Genomic DNA, 25900 nt, shown 5'->3' on the forward strand with positions numbered 1-25900 from the left:
AGCTAGGGGATTGCCCATTACAGTAGATCTTCCGTCCCTATTGGCTTGGAATCTTTTCCTATATCTTCCCCTGTTTATCATCTTCTGGCCTCTACCCAGATCCCGGAGATCTTGGTACTGATGTCCACTCCAGTGCATACTGTCTCAGCTCTGACAACAGTTTTTCCCCTGTCGGCACCGACCACCCTTGCTTCATCAGCTCAGGTGGAGCCGATGCTCTCTCGGAGTAGTGCTTGGACCATCTGTACCTTGGTACCTAGCCCGGCGCCTATTTTCTCACTGGCGCTATGTCCATGGCTCTGACGGCTTCCATTCCTCTCGCAGCTCCTCATCTGGAGGTGGGATCCTCGGGGCGGGGTGTAATCCCCGGTTTCGAGGTTGTCCTTCCTGGATCCAGGCTCCCATCCCTCCTCTGGCGGGCCTGCTGTCCAGGTGATAGAGAGGGTCCTTGACTCTGCAGGCTCGCAATCAGCACCAATGACATCAGTATCAGAACCCCCCCCCCCTTTGAAGGGGACCCTTTCTCTGGAGTCCTCCTCAGAAGATCCCACTGGGGAGTCACCCCGTAAGAAACAGTGCAAGAGGAAGCACCTTGATTCCTCGGAGGAATCTCTCACCATAGACACTTATTGTGATGAGGGGGAAGGGTCCCCATGGTCTCCCCCATATGACGTCTCATTCGGAGACATTCTTGAAATCCTCAAGTAACGGGGAGACTGGAAGTCCTCTAACCCTTCTTCTGAGGAATCTGTGTTCTTGCAGGCCTTCCGTGCCTGGCCATCTACTTCCCGGGTGACCCCACTGGCAGATGACCTTGTTAATCTCATTGTGCATCATGCCTGGAAGGCCCCGGACAACATAGAACCTGTCCCCGGAGGCCAGACAACATTTTATCTACACCTGAAGACCAGCCCCACTGGTCTAAACAGTTGACAGTTGATTCTATGGTTGTGGCAGCGGCCACCAAGAGAGAACTGGCAGAAGATAGTTCCACTGTCCATCCTCCGAACAGGGAGTTCTGGACCATGGACAGACTAGAGAAGCAGACCTATGCTTCAGCGACCTTCGCCAGTCTGTCGCTGAACTATCTGGCACACTTTACTCGTTTCCAAAGAGACCTAATTTCCGAAATGTTTTTCTCTTTGGTGGGGGTACTGCATGATGAAGTGAGTGACACTGTTGCCTCACAACTAGCGACCCTTGAATCCATCTCCAACTCCTCGATGCACTTGATATCTCTCACCACCGAGCGGGCAGCTCGAGCTGCCGCATCAGGCATTGTCATGAGACGTAATGCTTGGATGCGGTTGTGTGACTTCGCAGACCCCTTTAAATCTTTCTTCGTCAACGCACCTGTCGACAAATCTGCACTTTTTGGACCCAAAGTACAAGACACACGTGCACATAGTGAGAAAGATGGAAAGACCTTGTCTGCTGTAGGCATATACTTTTCCAACCCCCAGAGTCCTACTCCAGGAACCAGATGGGAGGGAAAATGTGATTCAAGAAATCCCAAGGAGCTTTTCGTGACACTCGTGGTGAACAATCCCCCCCCCGGGGCAGAGGGAGCAACTTCTGTGGAAGACGCCCTTTTCGGGGTAGAGGGGTTCCGCATAACCAGGGTGCTAGAGATTTTTTCTCTGGCAGACCCTACCAGTGCTCCTGAGCAGTGGCTCTACTGCTTTCCTCTGGAAGCAGTCGGGGGGTCATTTTTCTCTGCACCTACCAGCCTGGCATCTTATTACTACCGATATTTGGGTACAGAGAATAATATCCAGAGGCTACCAAATACCATTCAATTTAATTCCCAGACCCGTCAAACAAATCCCTGATGTGCCACCCAATAAGAGGGAATTAGCAGCCTTAGAAATAGAAAAGCTGCTAAGAGAAAGAGTCATCCAACCAGTCCCACCATACCAGGCAGGATCCGGGTTTTACTCTAGGTTCTTTTTGTGCCAAAAAAGACAGGGGACTGGAGACAAGTTCTGGATCTCAGCCTGTTGAACAAATTAATCAAACCTCAAAAATTCCGGATGGTCACGGTACAGTCCATTCTTCCCTTCCTAGGGAGGGACAACTGGATGTGCTCTATAGACCTCCAGGTTGCATATTACCACATAAAGATGGATAACCGCTCCCGGAGGTTTCTCCGCTTCCGGCTGGGAGTCGGTCACTACCAGTTTAGGGCACTGCCATTCGGTGTATCAACAGCCCCCCCCCCGAGTGTTCACCAAATGTATGGCAGTTGTGGTAGCTCATCTTCGACTACAAGGATTCCAGGTGTTTCCATCTGTAGACAGTTGACTCCTTACTGCTCTGAACAGGAATCTCCTGGTCCACAGCCTCTCCTACACTCAAGGTCTCGGTCTCCGCTTGGTGATTACAATCAACAAGGACAAATTTCAAATGTCCCCAACGAAGACACTGGAATTTATTGGAGCAGTCTTCGACACAACATCCTGTCAAGCTTCTCTCCCTCCTCACAGGCTTTTGAAAGTAAGACCCCCAATCCAAGACCTTCTTCCTCAGACCTATGTACCAGCATGTCTTGTATTGCAACTCTTAGGATCCATGGCAGTTGCCATTACGTTAGTACCACTGGCGAGGCTGCACATGAGAATCCTGTAGTGGCTCCTTTCCCACAAAATGGTAGTTTCTAACTCAGCCACTCAACCACATGATACGTCTTACAAACTGTTGCAAGGAAGAAATGATATGGTGGATGAAGCCACAAACGAATCTTTAGTGTTGACCGTTCGGTCTTCCCCAGCCCATGGCCACGGTGACCACAGACGCTTCCCTGTTAGGGTGGAGGGACATTTCCAGGGAAAGACGGTCCAAGGCACCTGGTCCCCCATGGAGGCCAATTGGTACATAAATGTCCTGGAACTGAGGGTAGTTCTCTTAGCATTGCAAGCGTTCCATGCATCCCTATCCTCTGGGACCATTGCAATTCAGTCAGACAACATGTCAGTCATTTGGTATATCAACAAGCAAGGCAGAACCAGGTCTTATGCCCTGTATCAGGAAGCCATGAGGATTTGACACTGGGTGACAGCTTCCAACCGCTTTCTTATAGCAGCATTCCTGGGAGTTCCAACCTTATTGCGGACAATCTGAGCAGGAACATCCTGATGCCTCACGCGTGGTCCCTCAACCCTGTAACAGAGAATCTTCCAACACTGGGGCAAGCATTGCTGCGATCTGTTTGCTTCCCCCATAAACTACAAATGCAGAAGCTACTTTGTCCTGATCCCCCCGACGCTCTAATGCACGATTGGCCCCCGGGTATTCTGTAGACTTTCCCCCATTCTAAAATTTCTCCAGAAAGTTCAGAGGTTGAGAAGCAAAGTGATCCTCATTGCCCCCTACCGGCCCCATCAAGTCTGTTTCTATGGCCTCATCTGATTCACAGCCTGTGGATCCTGGATCATTCCTAAGACCTGTTATCTCATCCTCATGGATTCCAAATCTCCATAGTCTCAAACTCACAGCTTGGTTCCTCCACTTCTAATAATTGCCAGGCTGCCTGACATCCCATCTCCTGTTCGTGAAATTCTTCTGGCTTCACACAAACCTTCCACCAGGAAAGTTTATTCTAGTAAATGGACTAGATTCTCTATTTGGGCCAAAGATCAGAACTTAGACCCTTTCTCTATGCCTATTCAAAAGATCCTACAGTACCTGACTTCTCTTTTACGTGCAGGAGTCGCAGCATCAATGATCACTGTACATTTAGCAGCTATCACCAATTTTCGTAATGGACTTTGATAATTTTTTGATTGTCACACCACCTATGCAAGACATTTTTGAAAGGATTATTACATATTAAACCTCCGGTCAAGCCTCCCTTAGAACCCTGGGACTTGACTTTGGTACTTCAATCTCTCACACATCATCCTTTCGTGCCCTTTGATTCATGTGATTTTAAATTTTTGTCATGGAAGACCTTACTTCTAGTAGCACTTACCTCAGCGAGAAGAGTATCTGAGCTGCAGGCCTTGAGTGTCAAGAGACCTTACTTGATCTTCCACATGGATAGGGTGTCCCTTCGTACTGACCCTTCTTTCTTTCCCAAGTTCATTTCTGGATTTTCCATTAACCAATCTCTTGACCTGCCGGTTTTCTTCCCTCAGCATTCTAATAGAGGGGAGTACCTTTTGCACACCCTTGATGTGCATCAGCAGCTTCGTTGTTATTTGGACAGGACTAAATCTTTCAGGAAAACAGATCAGTTGTTTGTGGCCTTTGCAGGGCCCAGATTGTGTAAACCTGTTTCCAAAGTGACTTTATCCTCCTGGCTTAGAAAAGTCATTACCTTTATCTACCAACAGAATTAGCTATCCTTACCTTCCAGAATAAAGGCTCATTCTACCAGATCTATGGCTACTTCTGTAGCATTTAATTCCAGTGCCTCTGTGGATGATATCTGCGCAGCAACAACTTGGGCAAGACCTCATACCTTTATCTCTCATTACAAATTGGATTTGGCCTCCAAGGTACAAGCATCTTTTGGTTCTATGGTGCTCAGGAATATCCTTCCTTGGGGCCACCCAGGACTGAAGTAGCTAGTCCTAATAGTAATTTAATGAACAAAGATTTACAACATCAGATAAAGAAGTTATGTCTTACCATAACGTTCCATCTGTGTTGTAGATCTTTGTTCATTCATTACTTCCCGTCCTCCTTCCCCCTGCCTGGACTCCTGGTGGACCTTGGGAACTCCTGGTTAGGGTATTTTCTCAGACATTGCCTTCTACTATTTTTCTATTACTACATCTATTATATAGGGGCAGGCAAACTCTATCTGGCGTAACTAGGAGAGGGGCATTATGGGTAGGTCTTAGCTGAGAGTTTTTGGCTGGCCCGAGCTTGGAAACGGCTGTATCGGTTCTGAGGACGGAACCAAAGTCCTAATAGTAATGAATGAACAAAGATCTACAACACAGATGGAACGTTATGGTAAGACATAACTTCTTTTTCTGTAGCTGGCAAGATTGTATCTTTCTCTTGAGAAAAGAACATTCTGTATTTTCTGCACATTTCATGTTTATCTTTACTTTCTAATAAACTGTCTTTCTCTGAAACTGAATGCATACATGTCTGACTCCATATTTCAGGCCTCATTCTACCCAAATGTAGTCTAGTGAATTTACTGAGAATCTGCATAATGCCTAATAACTACTTTAAAATGGAGGTCCCTAATCTAACAATTGCCCCTGATGTCCCTGACGAAAGTCTACAGGGACCTACTTTTGAAGTTACAGTACATCTGTATTGCTAACTACTGTATACAGCTTTATGCTACTGGACTCATAATCTGAAAATATATTTTCTTTATTTGGTAAGTAAACCTGCACTTTTAATTTTGACCACTAGGTGTCACTTGAGCATTTATGGCCTGTTTGGCTTAACTTTATGATTTAATTATAACTAGCAATTATTTTTCTTTATCTGGTGAATAAACTTGCAATTCTAATTTTGACTACTAGGCTTGAAGTCTGTTAACTTTACGATTTAATTTCTATATTACCTAAATTCATAATTTTTAAGAGTGATATATCCAAGATCTGTACATTATTCTGAAAATTAGTATCTTTTAATTATGCGGCTTTTAAAGCTGATTAGAAGCTGACATACACCTTCTTAAGTTAGAATACGAACTGTTAACCCTGTCTATTTTTTCCCTCTCTGTACGCTGTAAAGGTAAAATTCTGTTTTTTTACCTTATGAACTGGTGCCTTGGTGCACCATGATGCTTCTTTCTTATAGCAAATAAAACCTTTTCCTGTTGTTCACAGATTTAAATCTTTAAACATTGTGCTGTTTGTTTTTATTGTATAGCCTATCAAGCATGATGGCTATTCTCTGAAGACTGATTGAAATCAGCACTAAAGAGATAAACTCTATAACTGATCTTGAAGCATAATTGCCGTACTCTGTATTAACTTGTGTCCTATAGATTTTTATTTAGATTTGCTCTATAATGCTACTTACCTTTTTTAACTTTTATGTGCTGTAATAGATGTCTGCCTTGTAAATTTGTCTGAAATGCTTTATGAATATTTGAACAAGCTATAATAGTTTACTGAAACAATTGCTTTCTGTATTTCAGATGTATACCTTTGCATTTTCTGTTAGTATCCTTTTAAATTTCTGACAAATGTACAGTAATTATGTAAAGTAAACCATAATTTGTAAACTGATTAACAAATTAAGCTTACCCTGTTGAGCATTGGGTGCATTAATTAACTATCACTGCCTGTTCTTTAGATAACTTATCTTAATAGTTTACTAAACTTATGCTTTCTGTATTTCAGGTCTATACCTTTACATTTTCTGTTAGTGTCTTTTTTAACTTTCTGACTAATATACACTAATGTAAAGTGTACTGTAATCTGTAAATTAATCAACAAATTAAGCATGCCATGTTATGCCTTGAGTATACTGAATAACTATTACTACCTATTGTTTAGATAATTTATCGTAATAAGCCTGTAGTAAATAATTCTGTCACTTTACTCTTAACTGACTGAATAATGTGAGGTAACTGAGTGTTATTTTTATATTCTGAGATTTGACTGAAATGTACTATACTGAATGAATGTCATATTCTGAATCTCGACTGAAGTGTGATACATATTTATACTGAACATTTAAAATAGCTGTGTATATTCTTGAAACTACCTAAACTAATACTAAAAGAATATCTTTTGTGTTAACTGAACACAGATAAAAGCATAACTGAAACTGGTAAATGTTATATTCTGAAAACTAAACCATTAGTTCCTTTTCCTGTCAGTATTGTTTGAACATAGACTGAAAACTAGTACAGTTCTACAGTTGCCTGAAAACATGAGAACATTTTGACAGTGTTACATGAACACAGATAAAAAAATGAACTGAAGTCTGTTTTCCTGTCAGTATTGTCTGAACATAGATAAACTGAAAACTAGTACTGTTGTACAATTGTCTGAAAATGTGAGGACATTTTGACAGTGTTACCTGAACACAGATAAACTGAAATCTGTTATTGTTATATTATTAATATCTTGTCAGTATTGCCTGAACATGGGTAAAAACATAAACTGAAACTAGTACTGTTATATAACTTTCTGAAACATACATACTTGCTTTAACTGATAAACTGAAAATGAGTACTGTTAAATAACTGAAAACATACATACTTGTTTTAACTCAAACATTTTAACTTTAAACAAACTTTGAAGAAATAAGTGAAACACAAAGTCAAATTCTGCACCACAGCTCTTGCCAATTTTTACTCTAGATTGTCCCAGTCACTGATGCAGTAAATGAAGGCCTGCTTTAATGTTGAAGTGTCCTTTTTATAGTTAGGCCTTTTAAACCTCTTTTTTTTTCATTTCTTATGCAAGGCTGGGTGGCTTCTTGATTGTATGTACTATCAGGCCCTTAAGATAACATTTGCATCTTTAACAATTATAAACTGATAGCATTGCTTATTGCCCTGACCTTATTTACATTGTTTGCATGAAGTAAACATTTGCAGCTTTAACAATTATAAACTGATAACATTGCTTATTGTGCTGACTTTATGTAAAATTTTCGGCATGAAATAAACATTTGCTGCTAATAAACTCTTGCAAGTCTGTAAGCAAACTGATAACCTGAAATGAAAGTAGTAATGTAACACTGTGCATTTCTGTACCTATATAATAGGTTTGTAGGTTGGTACTAGGCTATCGGCCCTAGGGCCTGTACAAGCCTAGCCATAACAATACCCTGGCTATTTCTTCCCACACTATTTACTTCCCTGGATCCCTCTGTAGCAGGGTGACTGACGTGATCCCTGGGGTGAATCTCCTTTCTCCCATCCAGTCGATAAAGGTTCCCTTTGAAGAGGGCTAAAGAGGTGCTCTGCTTGACATGTATGGGCAGTCTACCCCAGAGTCTGGGGAGTCTCTGGGTCAGGAACCTATCCCTCCAACATGTTTTGTTTATTGTGATGACAAAGTTTAGATCCCTGGAGTATGTGGCTCTGAGGGATTGGGATTTCTTTAAGTGTAGCATGTTCAGTAGCTCTGGGTTTGACATGGCCTTGTATGTTAAGCAGAGATTGCCTCTGAGTAAACGATATGCGACAGAGTATAGCTGGAGTTTTTTAAGGCGGTCAGCGTAAAGCATCTGCTTTAGGCCTGTGATACTTTTAGGGAGGTATTTCTGCGGTCTTTCCAGTTGTTGCAGATGTCTTGTGAGGTACATACCAAACAGGGTGTTGTATTCTATAATGGGTCTAATGAAGGATGAGTACAGTGGGACAATGACCCCCTTTTTTTCTGGATGAAAAGCCCTTAGTGATGAGGTGTGCCACATAGGATTTCCTGACTGTTGTGGCAATGTGGTTATTGAAGGTGAGACCACTGTCCACCTGTGTCCCTAAGTCTCTTATCACACTTTCGGTGTTTTGTGTACTGCCACCTATGTGGTAATTCACGGGTACATGTTTTTTTTCCCAAAGGGGATAACTATACATTTCTTGGCATTGAGCTTGAGCCCATGGCTCTGGCACCAAGCATCTTTTTTTGTATGGCCTTTTTGTTGAGTATCCACATAATGTAGGGATTCAATAATGGCTCCCAGTTTGCAGTCATCGGCGAACTTTGTTAGCCAGAGTCCCTTAGTGTTGGTATCTACTTCTCTGAAGTACAGGCCAAACAAGAGTGGTCCCAGGATTGAACCCTGAGGTACTCCACTTGTCAATTGTCTGAAATTAATTTTAACTGTTGAACTTTTTACATTTTCTCTTGTGACCCTTAGATTATAGCATACTGTTCTGTGAATGAAACTCCACCCACTGTCTTACCATAACTGTTTCTTTAGCTGATGTCATTTAACTTTTCAGTACTGCTGAATGCTGCAAGAATTTATCATTATTGTCTACAATTTTAAACTGATCTTTACCATACTACATTATGGCATACAGTACTGTCTTTAATTCACCTTGCTAAACTGGCTGTAATCTGATTTGATGTGCTTGGTAAACTGGCATTTCTGCGTGAAATATATACAGTCTTAAACTGATTACATAATGTACTATTTTTATGCATAGGATATGATCTCTTAACTGTACTGTCACTTTTACAATCTTGCATTGACTTAAAATTTTACATTCTGTAAACTAGCAAAACATTATTTTGTCTCTGTCTATATTAAGATATTGTTATGAATTGCAACACTTTTTAATACAAAGCTCTTAACTAATGACTGCTAAAACAATGACACAAAAATTAATTTCCCAAAACTGTAACTGGAAACCATTTATTCTGCAAATAAACTTGACTGTCCTTTCTGGTACACCCTACAAGACATATATGTATACAGTTACCTTTTTTTTCCTAACTGGCCACACCCAGTATGTCTTTCTGAGCACTTTGGCTGTGTCAGCTGAACTGGAATTTATTTTATCTTTAACCCATAAGTCTGCATGTTTCTGTTGTAACCAATTTTTAAAATCTGTACATTTGCAAAAATCTTGTCACTGAAGTTTAAAACAGCATATAACTCTAATGACATGTTCATACCTTGTACAGAGCTGTTATACTTTGAATTGCTAGCAGCTGTAATCCTTGACCCTTTAAATCCTGACAAAACATGCTTTTGTGTCCTCTAATAAAGATCTATGTTTAACTGAAGTTGATTTGTCTGTAAAGAATGAAATATCGTCATTTCTTTTAACCTTAAAGAATGACAGATTAATGCTGTGATTTCGTGCCAGACTGCCGCACTCTTTATAGATAGCTGTGGAATGCATTCTTTCTTTATTTTGCTCTGAAATGGTAGCAATTTTACTTTGCGCTGAAGTCTGTTTTTCAGTTATCCTGGAATTTAGTTTATCAAAATCTGCACTTTGACCTTACTCCCCTCAGTGCAATATTTGCACTTGCTTCTGAAAACAAGAAACTGTGAAATAATGTGAAATTGAGACATTGCCTGCATGTTATGTATGTTACCTGTGTTGATGTCTGTATGTTTAATACTGCAACATAATTCTGCATTTTGAATTACATCTGCTGAACATGTACATTTAAGTCTGAAACTATAACTGATAGTCGCAGACTCCATCAAATGTTTTCCTGTAGCCTGCTTCTGTGAGTTAATTCTTTTGTGTTTAGAAATTAACTTTCCTGATCTAATAACCTTTAACTTTAAAAGAACATTTCTGGAACATAGTTTTTTTAGACTGCTTTACCCAGGTTTTAACTTTAAATCAAAGATTTATTGATGTCCTAACTGTAGAAGTAATACTTGACATGTTTATACAACAGGTATGCAAATGACTTGTACTGATGAATTTAAACATTTTTGAGCTGTTAAGTAAAAAGTGCATATAAAGTCTTACATAACTTTATGATCCTGGAAGAATGTGTCTTGCCATCTGTAGTTTTTTAACCTTTTTGTTGCTTCTTTGCTGTTTGATGTCACACTGGAAACTTGAAAGAATGTTGAGCTGTTAACTGAGTAATGTATTTTTTTTTCTGAAGGAACACTGCTGAAATTTGTTGATTCCGTGCTGATCTGCTGAAGTTCTTTGAGGCTTTTTCTGAAGTAAACACTGGTGCTGTGACATTTGTTTAGAGGTCATCTGCTCTGTCCATTTTCTGTATGAAATAGTGCTGTCTTACTGAAAGGTCTGCTCTATAATCAGAAAATGTAGTGCCATCATTTCTGGCTTATTCTATGTAGAGTTCACAGTCATCATGGAAAAACACTGGTATGCTGCTGAAAAGTCTGTTATGAAACTGATAGACTGGGAACAATTGTGACTGTAAACTGTTAATGAAACCTTGAAGTCAAGCTGGCTGCTGCACAAAAAACTGTACTTGAACAGATTAATTACTACAGCTGTCTCTGTTGAAGTTCTGAAATGTTTGTAATGAACACAAGTGGCTGATAAGGTTGCCTGGAATGAAACACTGCCATTCTGTAGTTTGCTGTGTAGAACACATGTAGTTGAATGAAACACTGCTATTTTTTTTAGATTTTTTGTAGAACACATGAAGTGTGACTGCTGATGCAAGGTTACTATGGTGTTTTCTGAGTTACTTTAACTGTTTTACCCTATTCACAGTGATTTGCTATTGTAAGAATTGATAAGACTGTAGTATATTGTAATTAACTGGAAACAGCTGAAATGAGACTGAAACAAAAGTCTTTATCTGTTAATTACCCAAACTCGTGCTGAACAGGTGCCAGTCTCTCCTTTATGGGCCATGTCTTATGTACTTTTAAGTATGAATTCTCCAGACATGTAGTTCATTTAATAAGGCTTTATTAGATGTTCACAATATCCGAATACTGTCTTCATTAACAGTGTTGATAAACAATAACAGTCTGTAGAAATACTGGAATGCTGGTTAGTAATAACAGTGTTGCTAAATATATCCAGAGTTTCTGCACGTCTTCTGATTGTCCTGAATAATGTAAACTGAAATGGTCTTTATTTGACCTGTCTTCTCTACTCCATCTCGAGTGTCTGTATTGTGGCTTAATCTTCTCTGTAATGTCAGGTCAAGTGAACTGACTGACTGACTGCCTAACTGTATCTGAAGTGTATTTTAATAATACCAAAACCTTGTTATACTTTACGTGCCTTCTTGGTCTTGGTTCTTAGGCCCTGTCTTGTATGTGCTTTATTTAACATTCCATTAAGGAAAATTCTGTAGCTGGCAAGATTGTGTCTTTCCCTTGAGAAAAGAACATTCTGTATTTTCTGCACATTTCATGCTTATCTTTCCTTTCTAATAAACTGTCTTACTCTGAAACTGAATGCATACATGTCTGACTCCATATTTCAGGCCTTATTCTACCTAAATGTACTATAGTGAATTTACTAGGAATCTGCTTAATTCCTAATAACTACTTTAAAATGGAAGTCTCTAATCTAACAGCAACCAAATATGACATCCAGGTTTGATATTGGAGCAGTTAGAATCCTGACACTGCCAGCCATTTTGTCTGGCACTGATGGTGTTCAAATTCTACCATTGCCACCCAGTGTACCATCTGGATATGTGATTGATAGGGGCTATGTTCCTTGGATCTATTACACTGCCTCAGAAGGTTTGTTGGGTACCTAAAGGATGGCCTCTGGAGTCGCACCACTTTGTACCCAAATGGTTGAATTAAAACAATGCATACAGTTTTTATTCAATAACCAATTTACCAAATGCAGGGTGGCCTCAAGACCATAAAGGGAATATATACTTGCTACCCTATGTATGGGCTTCCAAAATCCCAACCAAAACTAAGACTACGTATTGGCCACTTATGGAGCTGGGACTTTAGTCTAGTACCACAGGCTGTTTTCTTACCATTCTCTGTAAATCACATTGTCTTCTAGTGCCCCTTTCCAACAGCATTGCCCCTTTCCAACAGCAGCAGACTTCCCCGCATAGAATTTCTTATTCACACACACATGCACACAATTCCCACATTATCCTGGTAGAATTTTCCAGTTTTTCACATATTTCATTTTGGCAAAGAAGTACTGCCATCACCCTAAATTTGGCTAAAGAGAAATCACACTAGCTGTTGTGCCACTCTTATTTATAGCCAAATAAATTACTAAACATGAAATTGTAATATGTAGAGCTGTCTGGCTAATTAGATGTGGATACCACAGCTTGGCATCCTAGATTAAGCCTGCAGCTTTCAGACATTTTTCTTCTACATATTACATGAAAGAGCAATTCTTCTATCACTGTTAGGATATTGAGCAAGTACAATTTCACTGTGCATTTTCTTTTACATATTTTATTGTCCTTAAATACAGCTTACTGATATGTTACTGCTTCAATTAAAAAAAATAAACAAATAGTACAGACATCACATTTTCAGTCAGTTTTCTCAACCCTGGCATCACAAATATATATGCATATAGATATATATATATATATATATATATATATATATATATATATAATATACATACACACACACACAGATGGTTTTAGAAGATTAATAGTTCATGTAATGTCTACTGGCATGCCTTAGGGATGTTGAAGGAAACTGGAAAATGCAGTTAAGACTCTTAAAGACACAGAAAGGAAATGCAGAATTTGCACTTAAGGAACCATAGCTAGGAAATGACCCGGATAAACTGAAGTTGTTATGCAACAGTTAATCTTGCTGTCTAAAGTGGATACTGGGTCCTGGTAAACAAAGAATTCGCAAAGGACACTGAATAATGGTGCCAGTTTGTAAGAGTAGCATTGTTACTACAAACAGCAAGCCTCAGAGAATAGCTTTTTTCATTTTCCAGAATTCAAAGATCAAGAGTAGCTTATTTTTATCTAAAAGGAGATTGAAAAATGACATGATGATTACAAAAAAAGGAACGGAGTCCTATATTGATAAAAGAAACGTGTTGTCTTATTGCTAAATTTTTTCTTTCTTTTTTTTTCCAGGGCTTAATGTAGCAAGCATGTTACTAAGAAGCCTAAGCAGCACTTTAAGGTCCTATCTGAGGAAAGGAACCAGTGGTCTTACTGCATTCTGCCCATTGCAGACATCCAAAGGAAAGAGCTGTTTACTTATTTCTGTCTGTGATTACAGCTCTTATTCAGAAGTTAAACAGCGAACCTACTGGCAGTACTTGAAACGTAAAATTATTGCACCACCAGCACCCCCATATTTCCATGTGTGCCAGGTGGGTGACCCAGTGCTTCGAGGCATTGCCAAGCCTGTGAATCCTTCAGAGATAACCAGCCCTGATATGCAGAAACTTGTAAAAACTCTTATCAAAGTAATGAGAAAAGTGGATTGTGTTGGTCTCAGTGCCCCCCAAGTTGGAGTTCCTCTTCAGGTGCTGGTTCTAGAGTTCACTGAACAGAAGTACAATGAGTCTTCCCTGCATTTGAGAGAAATTCGTCAGCTTGCTCATTTTCCCCTCAAAGTGTTTGTGAACCCAAGCTTGAGAGTACTGGACTCTAGAAGCTTTTCTTTCCCAGAGGGCTGTGCAAGTTTGTCTGGATTTTCAGCATGTGTTCCCCGGTATCAAGCTGTAGAAATCTCAGGTGAGTTCATGTGCACTGTTTGAACTGGCAGATGCATATGTAGTATTGTTTATCTTTCTATTATGTTTAACATATGTTTACACATTGACATGTTGTAGATCCGTACAGTATGTTTTGTCTTTTCATTTAATGCTTTAATTTCTCCTACAGTGTTCATACAAAAACTTGCCCAGTGGCCTGACATTTCACAAATAAATGCATTCGCATTAGAGTAATAATCTTTGTGGAATGCACACCTTGAGTAAAGCTCTGCAGAAGTACAGGAGGATGTTTTGCTCATGTTAAGTGGTGGTACTAGACTGTATATAAACCCACTTTAAAGATGATGAGATATGTATCCAAAGTCTATCAAGAGCATATCAGCCTTTGAGCTCAAAGATGCATGAAAAATACATAAAATTATTTTTTTGTTTATACTTTGTTAACCAGGTTAGTCCCACAAGGCCGATGGTCTCTTTTCGGGGATGACCCAAGGTGGTATTCATAATAACTAGAGGAAATTTGGCTATGGCACTGGGGGACTTCCCCTATTCTTTGGCATGGGGGGCACATTAGTGTGTTGACGTCTGTCTTCCTTTTTCCGATCCAGGAACGAAGGTGGTCCAGAGAAATAGGAGGAAATGTGACAAACAGGCAGCACAGAGAAAATAAAGAGAACAGAGTTTTGAGTTTGGAAATAGCAGAAATGATAGCAAGTAAGCCGGGGGGTGGAGAACTCCTTCAGATCAAAATTGTAGGAACAAGGCAACAAAACTTTACGGAGAATGTGTGTGAAGAAGGAATGGATTCTGAAGTTATTTTGCAGAAGAAGCTGTTAAAGAGAGATGCTGAGAGCCAGCAGGGATGCATTATTACAACCCTCCAGTCCAGAGGGTTGCGGGATAAGTATCTCAAAGATCTTATTAATCAAACTGAACCAGAAAGCGAAGTAGCAGCTAAGGAGAACTGAAAAAAAAATGCAGGAATAGATGGCAGAAGATACACCAGGAAGAAAATTATATGCACAGAAGGTGAAGGAAGGAGAAATATAATTGAAGAGGTGAAGGAGACAAAGAAAACATACATCGTAAGAATGTGACAAAAAAGGACTGGAAAGGTATGAAGTGTGGGACTCTGTAACAGCACCATTGGGTGTTTCACCTACAGAGGTAAGAGCATTTATTCTCATTAATAGAAAGACATACTGTGATATATTTTTTGAAAGTGGACAAGCCATGGAGAAATTGTTTGATTAAATTATGAAAAAAAAAACAAAAAACAGTAATCCATGGTCAGAATGTGTAATACAATCCTTTCATAGAGAAACAAAAAAAGAGAATACTAGAACAATTTAGCACTAAAACTGAAGCAAAGGACTTAAAAGAGCAGTTGTTAATAGTGTGTAAAGATGTTCTGGATACAACAGAAATTTATGATGAAAGAGGCTTATGGACTGGGGGTGGTGGGAATCTGGGGTTATATTAAATACGGTAAATGGTAATGTCATACTCAATTCTAGTATCATTAATGTATGTGGCAATAGAGGCTTTGTGAAATACAGAGGACAGCCCAAAACGTGTTTTTTTTTTTTTTTTTTTTTTTTTTTTTTTTTTTTTTGTGGTAAAGATGAATAAGTGAATGTGACAAAATAAATTGTTTCATGTGTGGTAAAGCAGATCTTGAAGAAAAGAAATGTGAACTGAAGTACAAAAAATGTGGTAAACCAGGACATGTTTGGTTAGAGTATGATGAGCATATGCAGCTTATAGAAAAAGAAGAATCACATAATTTAGTAAAGGATACAGACATTAGTAATAAGCAAGAAAAACAAAGTCACATACAAGAAAACTAAGATATAATAAATACAAAAGAGGGTGAGAAAGAGAAGGAAATAGAATCAAATGATACAAGTGAGGAACAGTATACAAATTGGCAGGTAGTAAGAGGAAAAAGAATTTTATAAGAAAAAGAGAGAGAAAGAAAAATAAAATTTAAAAATCTAATAATGAAAAAAGTAGTGGATGATAAACGTAAAAATTTCAAAAGTTGAAAATTGTAGCTTTGAATGTTAATAGCATGAAAAACATAAAAAAGGAGGATAGGTATCTTAGAATTGTGTGCTGTTATTAGATGTTGATATCATTATATTAGAGGATATAAGATTACTGACAGAAGAAAAAGGTCACAAATAGAAAAATTATGGGGCGGACCAATTATTTGGAACATGGGTAAAGGTGTCTGTTCAGGCATGTGTGTGTTATGTCAAGAAGATATTAAAATACTAGATGTCACTATAGTTGAACTAGAATGAACAACAATATTAGATATAAAGTTGAGCACAAATGTATATTGGGTAATTGTCTCTCTCTGTTTTTTCATAACATAAGTATATACAGCAATGTTCAAAAAATCTTGACTGTGTGTGCAGCTATGGATATTGTATTGGTGGGAGGCTTTAATTGTAACCTAAGAATAAGCAAAAAGATCAGTAGTGATGTAAAACAGTATATAAAATAATGAGAATCTGTAAACTGTATGGGATAATAAACATTGGACTTGCAAAAGAAGTGAGATTGACTGAAATTAATTATTTCTTCTGTCAGCTTAAAAATTATACAGAAAGGGATAAGTCAGGATTTTCTGATCATATAGTGAAGATGGATAAATTATACTAGAAATAAGAATATATAAAGGTTAAATGAATGAGACTTTAAACAGGATGACAGTAAAGAAAAAAATAAATTATGGAAAACTCATAAAGGCATGAGAAGAATTTACAAAAACTGGGCAAGTTGGTAGGTAAGTTTTAAAGAAAAGTATAAAAAATGATTCTTGGAAGACCTATAAAGTAAGATGAAAAAAGAATGGAATATAAAACACTAAGTCAAGTAATATATAAAGAATTATTACAAGACAAAAGGACATTTCATGAAAAGGAAATGTATGAAATCAAAGAGTAATAATCTGTTATACAAAGATATTGCCTACAGGAGGAAAAAGCAGCACCTTAAACAAACTAATGAAAGAGAATAAGGAACTTGATAAAGGGTATAAAGTAAAAACACAAGAAGAAATATGTACGATAATTAAAGAATATATTGTACAATCTTTTATTAAGAAAGAAGTAAGAAATTAAAAATATGACCTTAAATTAAATGAAAAGATAATGGAAGTTTGGAAGAAACAGAATTTATGAGAAAATTAAGTGAAATATTAAAGTAATTTAATATGAATACGGCTGTAGGAATAGATGGTATTGAATCCCTTGTGTATAAAGATATGGAAAATTGGCAGAAAATAATATTTGTAGAAGTATTAAATGAATGGTTTAGATTTAGGAATGCTAAGGAGTTGTGTATAAGAACTATAGTACTTATATGGAGAACGGGAGAAAGGGATAGTATAAAGAACTGGAGACCCAATAGTACAAAACAATATGGATTATAAAATATTCATGAAACTGTAACTAAGAAATTAAATAAAATAGCACTTGACCAAGTATTTGGTAGAAAGGTCAAGTATTTGGTAGAAAGGAAACATGAAGTCAAGACATATTATGGTTAATGAAAGACATAGTTATCATAAGTAAAAAAGTAGAAGCAGAAATTATGGTGAGAGACTCAAGGCATTTGACAAAATACAATATAAATCATTGTGGGACATTCTAGAGGCATATAATATAGGTAAGAAAATAATACAAGTAATAAAGACAGAGTATGAAAGAAATATTGGTAAATTAAATGTAAATGGATAAGTGAAGAAATAAAAATAGAATGTGGAGCAAGACAGGGATGTCCAATTAGCAGCATCGTTAGTGACAAAGATTAATCAGATGACGTATATTGCAGGATATAAGATAGTAAATGAAATACATCTACCTATAATATGCAGATGACGTGTTAATAACAAGAAACATAGAACGGATGGAAGAAATAAGTAAAAAAATTCTACATGTTGTTAAAGAAGATCGGCTTATGTGTAAATGAATGAAATAAAAGTAAGCACTATTAAGATGTAAACAGTATAAAAATATACATGAATTTAAAGACTTTTTGTGGAGATTGTCTGTGAGTAAATTACCTGTTAAGGCAAATATGCCTTATAAAAGAAAGCAAGACAGAATGTGTAATTATTGTAGAGAATTTGAAACTACAGAGCATGTATTTTGGAAATGTGAGAGAGTTTAAAAATGATGAGAGGAAATATGTAAATTATAAAATGTTGAAGAAAGGTTTTACAAAATGGAGCAGATTAATATGGAATTGATTGAATATGGTTTTATGATGGAAAAAAAAGGAATGCAAATTGACAATTATATTTTATGTTTCTTGGACAATATGGACTGAAAGACTGAATGAAATTAAGTTTACCAGTAAATTGGTTCTGGTAAAAGTATTGCATAAAGTTTATATATAATGGTAAATATTTTAAATATGTATATAATTGTTCTGTAAATAAGTCTTGTTTAATAATAAAAACACACCTGTTCTTTTCAATAAGTGCCATGGGATAGATCACTTATATCTACCGGAGCTGCCACCAACTCAGGCAGCGGGGGCCTTGGTTTAATATCTCATGTGAAGGATTGGGCCCAAGATATTAGTCAGTCAGCAATTAATGTTAACAAGCATAGCAGTCACAAATTATTTACAGTATATAGCAACACAGCACTTAATGTAAACTTTACTTGGTAATCACGCATTATTTACAGAATATACAGGATTTTTAAATGGGTGGAGGAGAAGCATTTTCTGTGCATTGTGGTGTTATACTTTGTTGAATTGTAGGCTTAGTGTGAGAAAGCTGATATGACCAGAATTGATGCATTATTTGTCTTTTGAGATAAACTTTCAGTTGAGGTCTGAAGTTGGGAGTAGTTAGCAGGTTTGTTCATGTAGGTTGATAGAGGTTGCAAAAGTTTGAGAGCTAAGAGAGAGAGAGAAGCTGTGTTTAGTACATTGTGACATTTTGCTAGGTGTTTGAAGTATAGGGCCAGTCTTGAGAGTGTGAACTGAAACTGTAGGTAGGTGTGAAAAAAATTTTTGGAGTGAGAATTTTTAACAGTTGTAATATTAATGGTATATAGTATTCAAACATATTTGGAGAAAGTAAAAAAAAACAGAAATATTAGAAAAGTGAAGATCATTTGGATTGTATCAGGGTGACAATAACAATAAAATTCTGATTGAATTAATATAAGCACAAGTTTATTCAGTCATGGAACATTTGGTATAAAAAGCATATGGTATAAAAAATTAAAGTGGATGTTAGTAGTAATTCCTGTGGTGTAAAGTTCACTTACTGTAAATAATGAAGGTAGGATATTAAGTTGTGATATTTGTAAAGTGCTTGACTGTATAAATCAAAAGTGTGTGGGTGGTGTTAAATAACATGGGTTTGATAAAAAATTTCGTGATTATGTAGGGTTGTACATGAAAATACAGTTTTGATTCCACTAATATGTGAGGATTTTTGGCAAGAAGTAAAAATGAAATGTGGCATTAAACAAGGGTGTTCATTTCATTGAGTGTTGTATGTACTGGTAATTAAAGGAGCAAGATGACTGTAAAATAAAATATAGATAAACCCCGGGATTCATGAAGCTCGGCGTTAGGCTTGCGCCGACCGTGCGGCATGAGGATGGCGCAGTAGAGCCAAATGCATAGTAATGAAGGCGCGCTGCCGACACAGCCACGTGCACAGGAAAGGAGAGCGAGTGCATAGGGCGTGTCGAAGTGCTGCACGGAGGCGTAGAAACAGCGGCTGTCGATGTGCAACCTAAAATGCTTGCATATAACAGGTTGCAAGATGGTAACCATGTCAGTGTCCCTGGGTACTGAAACATATGCAAAGCATGCAAGAAAGTACCTGCGAACACAAAGTGGCAAAGCAAACAGAAATGCACGGTAGGGAATAACGGGTCCCTATCCCGCGAACAAATGACATGGAAGACCGTGTGGCCGTAGTCCAATGCAGTGTAGATAGCCATACCAAGTGGAAGTGAAACGCATCATATGTTAGCGATCCGCCAGTAGGTACGTCCAGCCCAATGGTGAGGGTCACCAGCTGACCCATAATGTGAGGGAGGGTACACAGCTGGACAGATGTGTCCATAACAAAATACACGAGAAATGTAGATATCTAGTGACCATATGTCTGAATTATATCACAAAAGGCATGTAATAGTCACATACAAAAGGTATGTCCGTATTTCACATACCAAATGTGATAGGAAGTAGAATAAGCATGTAAACGAAACAGAAGGAGCATGCAAACAGCCACAACAACAAGGACACATGTAGGCTGAAAGGAACAGTATTATATGTACCGTCGACTAGGATTACCACCTGTCCCACTTTGCGAGTGACAGTCCCTCCTTGGGCAGTTGTGTCCTGACAAAAACCTGTAACAATGGCAAATGTCCTGAGATTATAAGACAAAATTATTCCCTATACGTTATGTAATAGTTGCATTAAACAGGTTTTCTGTATCTAAATTACATAAATGTTATAAGAAACAGAATAAGCAACTGAACTGCTACAAGAATAAGCTTTGATATAGGCAAGAAGTCTTAAGTTCTGTCCTGTGTACTGACCGTGGGTATGTGTTGGCTTGTAAAATGTGGTGTGTGTACCAAAAATGTCCCACTTTGGCCAATTAAAAAGGTGGCGACCCTACCGTCGACTGTGGGGAGGTGTTGTCCACTACAGTCGGATATGTGTACGGAATATATCCCATCCTGGACATAGGAAAAGGTGGCATCCTACCAATGAGTACAACAGGCCGCCAAAATCCGGAAGTCAGCAGTACAAGCCGAACTTGTCAGGATGTGTCACAGTCGAATGGGTAGTACCCGGGTATACCAAACATGTAATGAAAGAGAAGTATGGGCATGTACCTATGTGCGTGAGGTATAGCATGTGGAAAGCAAACATGGCAGGGTAGTCCACACAACCATACAGGTACCAGACACATGTAGGGTATTCAATGTGTTACTCTGGCCGTGTCATGGGCCAACAACCAAAGCACAGATGTATGGGGTGTGAGGAATCTGTGTGTGTGGGGTAGATGGGTAATGGTACAATCCTCCAAGTTGATACTGTGTCGTATGCAGAATAGGTGAACCGGAGGTGTATGAGGGAGCAGCGGGTGAAGCTGAAAGAAAAACAAACACATGTATAAACAGCTGCAATAACAGATGAATATTGAAATGTGCGATACAAATGTATAGATATGTCACCGGCACATACCCACAGATTAGTCCTGATGGAACTGGCCATAACAAATGCAACACACCTGGATGCATAATGGACTACCCAGCATCCCCTCCACATCACACAACCCGCTCCCGTACCTGAACGTCCACCAAATCCAGCCGTACTTGGCCTACTGGTGTGGTGCAGCCACAGCTACACATAGTGACCACTACGCATATGTAGTAGGTAGTGTCACCCTAGGCGGTTGCAGGATTGCACACGACCTCAGCACATTTTTGTAACTCCAAAATGATGTTCGGTATGCCTCTTGTTTTGGATCGGTACAATTTTTGGATATCCCTCATGGGATACGTAACCTGTGTAAACATTAGAACGGAAGACACGAAGTCCAGTCCTGTATATATCTGGATGGAAGTTGGAATGTGCATTAGAGGTGTACGACACTGTCCAGCCCTAAGTGGTCATGCATAACCTACTACCCAGGATCAAACACTTGCCCGTGACGCATGTGTCCCGACACGAATAAGCGGAAATATATTGCACACATTCGCATAGTGGCAAATGGTATAAAGGTGATGAAGGCACTGATGTAAACAGGATAACTCTGATCTACTGTGTGAGGGACACTTAATGTGTGTGTAAGTGTGACCGACCATACCTGTCAATCTCTGAGAGCAAGATATCTGGACAAAGCCGTGAATAAAAGTATACCTGTCAGCCTCTGAGAGCAAGATATCTGGACAAAGCCATGAATAAAAGTGGGACAAAGGCCCAAAAGTATGGACAATTTGTAAAGAAACTGAGAAAGTTGATAGAATAACAGTTTGTACATTGGCATTAATTTCCTGAAGAGTATGAAGTCTGAAACTCAAGTGTCTGTCATTATGTTCTGACTTCAGTCTGTAATGACTAGCTACTGATTTGCCAGAAAACAACAGAGGTCCGTACATATTAACAGTAACAAGCCTTCACATTTGTTTACTGTACCACTGCATACCTGTAGTTAATTCATGTCGAAAATAATAATCCTCGTATGAATGCATACAGGAAATAGTCAAATGTGAATGGGAACACCCCCTCACTGTGGATTATGTATTGTAACCACCCCCGCCCATTTTATGTATTGCCAACATAAAAAGCTGCTGACAGGTGCCGAAAGACCTGTGTCTGTAAACACAGGTAAACCTCTATAAAATGGACAAATGCTGTCCATGTGCTTCGTCTGACATTTGAACTCGGTCAGGGCAGTTCCGTTCACTAGGCGGACAAGCCTAAACCCAGATCACCACAGGAACACCCTGACAATCAAAGACTTGTATGTGCCAGGACTATAAGCCTTGGAGTTCTGCATATCCTTGGAGTGATTAAATATGCAGCTTGGGTCCAGAGCAGTAGGGAATAGGGAATGTGTAATGTGTAGTACCGCGTTTTTCCCAGCAGGAGAATGGATGCCTGTGTTGTAAGTGAAGCGGTGAGGCAGGCGTATGTTAATGTAGCTATGTACTATGGGTATGCATATAAATGAGTCAGAACACCAATAGTATAGTGGTTACAGCATCCGGCTAGCGTGAATGCAGTCCCGGGTCAACTACGACTTCAGCACATATGAGTTAATGAATGCGCGTGCGTTGTAAAGACATTTAAATATGTAAAGGTGAACATGTGTTTCGCATATGTCCGTTAACCGGATTACAGATATTGTACTGGTACCGTCACAATTAAGAAAGCCCACGTAAGCACAAAGACTTAGTAAACATATGTAACCCACAATAAGGATATGCAAGTGCGCCTGCGCGTGTGTAATCTGCTCACAGCATAGCAAATGAATGCTGTTTTCTACACGTTTATTTATATATCTACATATGGATATATATATTTGTGTATAGGTATATATCCACAGACTTAAACTAAATAAATATATGAAAGAAAGAATGTACAGACATATATATATATATATATATATATATATATATATATATATATATATATACATACACACACACACACACAATTACATTAATTGATATATACATAACAAACACAAACATTTGTCCTTGTAGACATAACACATGTACATAAATAGGCTACGTCATAGCTATTATGGATAGACATACAGACATGCAAGAAAGGTAAATACACTGCTGCTTTCCAAACCATTGCCCGGAAAGTACCAGTGTGCCAAATCTGCAAGTTCTACTATTTAAACATGGATATAAGTGTCCTTTGCAGGACTCCAAAAAGTGTTGTCTACAAGCAACGGCCAGTAATAATCGACGGAAAGGAAGTCACATCCGCAGCTACAATATAGCTGTACATGCAACAGTAGCTTGTGCAAGGGTAGTAACACATGGGTTGACAGAATGTATGACATATGTCCCGATACGCGGAGAGTGGATAGTGCTTAAAAGTATCTTCATACTTTATTATCGCTCACATTAAATATGTCTTATGACTACTGTGGAGGGGTGTCCGGTATGGGAATCATGGGTATGCAAGAATGGGCCTAGGTTCACAGGTGTTGGTTGGCACAGATTTATTAGGTCCGCCCCATGGGAGTGATTAATATTCCTATGTGGGTATAGCACATGCCTATACCTTCCAAAAATGAAGAACCCATCTACTGGATATTGTGTAAACCATTGGGGGAAGATGTAGAGACTAATAGTGTCATGTAAGCGATTATCATGGACGTACATGCGTACAAATAAGATGGTAACCATACCTCTCAACCTTTCAGAAGAAGACATCTGGACAAAGGCATATTTAAATAAGTACAAATAGGGACCATGTTAAATATTCCTCTGACAAAGTTAGAATGTTGATAGAATAATGGATAATTCATTAGTATGAATGTTTTGAGGGTTATTAGTTATAAACTACTAATGTCTGTCATTATTATCTAAGCTCACAGTCCTTAATGACCTGTCACTAATCTACAAGAAAGGCACAATAATAACAAAGAAGGAACAACATTACAAGTCTAAGTTCGGGACATTTACCCAACATGTGTACAGTTGAGAGGTATGAAGGTAACCCTGTCCTAAATAAATGTACAGAACTAGTGATATCAGGTGGACAGGTGTGAAGAAAGACGGGATGACAAATGACAAAACATGTATAAGTCAAAAGCATGTACCTTGATAAATGTGAATGAATACTTATGCCCTGTGATAGTCAATGTGGAAGGTTAATAGTGTCCCTCAAGTTGTTATGCAGTGTCCCCGATACAGTGTCCAGTCTCCCACACTCGCATGTGAGTTCTGCCACTGACGGACATCGCAAATACCAGCGAACACATAAGGTAGATGATAACATAATATGTTTTGATTAGCACCTGTTGGCATTTGTGAGGAACACAACACTCTTTGCGGGTGTGTCCTGCAAAAGGAATTTAATGGCATCTGGCCTGTGATTTCTTCTTGCATGTAGTGGTGTAATACAATGATATATCTTGTATCAGAAACAGATACATGTGATAGAAAACAGTATTATCGACTATACTACTATAAGAAAACTGGAGGTATGAAAAGCGCTGAAGTAGCCAGTTCAGTATTGACCACAGGTATGTGTTGACATGTCAAATGTCACAGCTGTATATATAGTACCTATAGGGCTGTCACCGTTACAAATGATGAAGGTGGGAGCTGCTTTGTAGAAATGTCAGATGTAGGAGGTCAAACCATGCCTACAGCCATGCATACTCCACAAATAGACATATTAGCACACAGTAAAGCTTAGGCCAGGGGTCATGGAGCCTTGGCCAGTGTGTACGAGTAGAGGAAGTGTAGAACAAGGCAAGATGTCTGCCGAGCTATTCAGCAATATCCTGTAGGGGCGTGAAAGACAGCCCCTAAACCGAATGTTGCACGGACAATGATAGGATATGCAAATGACCCCATTTGTAGGTGAAAGCTATGCAAATGATGTAAATCTGCGATACATGTAACAGTAAGCTGTCCGTGCAAGAGTAGAGTTTTGTGCAGAAATGTACTCTGATGTTAACCGAGTTACGTTCTGCAAGTAGCTAAATGGAGCAATGTCAGCTGCAAATAAAGGATGAATTCAGTTGAAGAAGTATGCCAATGGCCAAATATAAGGCCAGTGGCATATTTTTCCATTGTAAGTTAATAAAACTCTATTTGTCTTCCCCCGATCTCCGGTGTGCAAGTGTAGCGCAGCAGCGTGAAAACGCGCTGCGCTTTCAAAACAAGAGAAATATTTAAAATACACATAGACGTTGTAATTATCATTAACAGTTAGTTCGCCATGCACGTGAATGGCAAGCTGAAGACAAGATGGCTACTGAGTACTGGTTGCTATGTGTGGAAGTGCTCTGTCAGAGATGTAACCAAGCATTAGTAGGCAATCCGATGCAATTGAGGCTGAGGATAGTGAATCACAATTTGTCATGCCATATGGGCCAAGCCACTACAGTGGAAGAGTAGGTTAAGGGGACTATCAGAGTAGAAGATAGGTGACATCATGAGTGTGTATGTATAAAACACTGTAATCCTATCGGAGCAATGTGTCACATGTTTGCTGTCAGTTACTCATCAGTGGAAGAGACGTATTATGATTTATCCTAGGTACAGTCAGGAAATTGATGGTGTACACCATGGATATCACTGAAGTTTCATGCAAACCTGCTGA

At 38.7% G+C, this 25900-nt stretch overlaps 1 protein-coding gene across 6 annotated transcripts in view; it reads left to right on the top strand.

The window, feature by feature from the left end:
- PDF (peptide deformylase, mitochondrial) overlaps nucleotides 1–25900 on the top strand; it is a 174591-nt gene that overhangs the window by 12854 nt on the left and 135837 nt on the right. For 5 of the 6 annotated variants that reach the window (XM_044081275.1, XM_044081279.1, XM_044081277.1 and 2 more), the window contains exon 2: nucleotides 13446–14054. In XM_044081275.1, coding sequence (XP_043937210.1) covers nucleotides 13446–14054 — 609 coding nt within the window. Of the gene's footprint in view, nucleotides 1–13445; nucleotides 14055–14643; nucleotides 15203–25900 lie in introns of all 6 variants that reach the window. The other variant, XR_006365932.1, reaches the window with a different exon arrangement.

The sequence above is a fragment of the Protopterus annectens genome, chromosome 8.part0 (genome assembly GCF_019279795.1).
Source record: "Protopterus annectens isolate FY-2018-M chromosome 8.part0, PAN1.0, whole genome shotgun sequence".
NCBI lineage: Eukaryota > Metazoa > Chordata > Ceratodontiformes > Protopteridae > Protopterus > Protopterus annectens.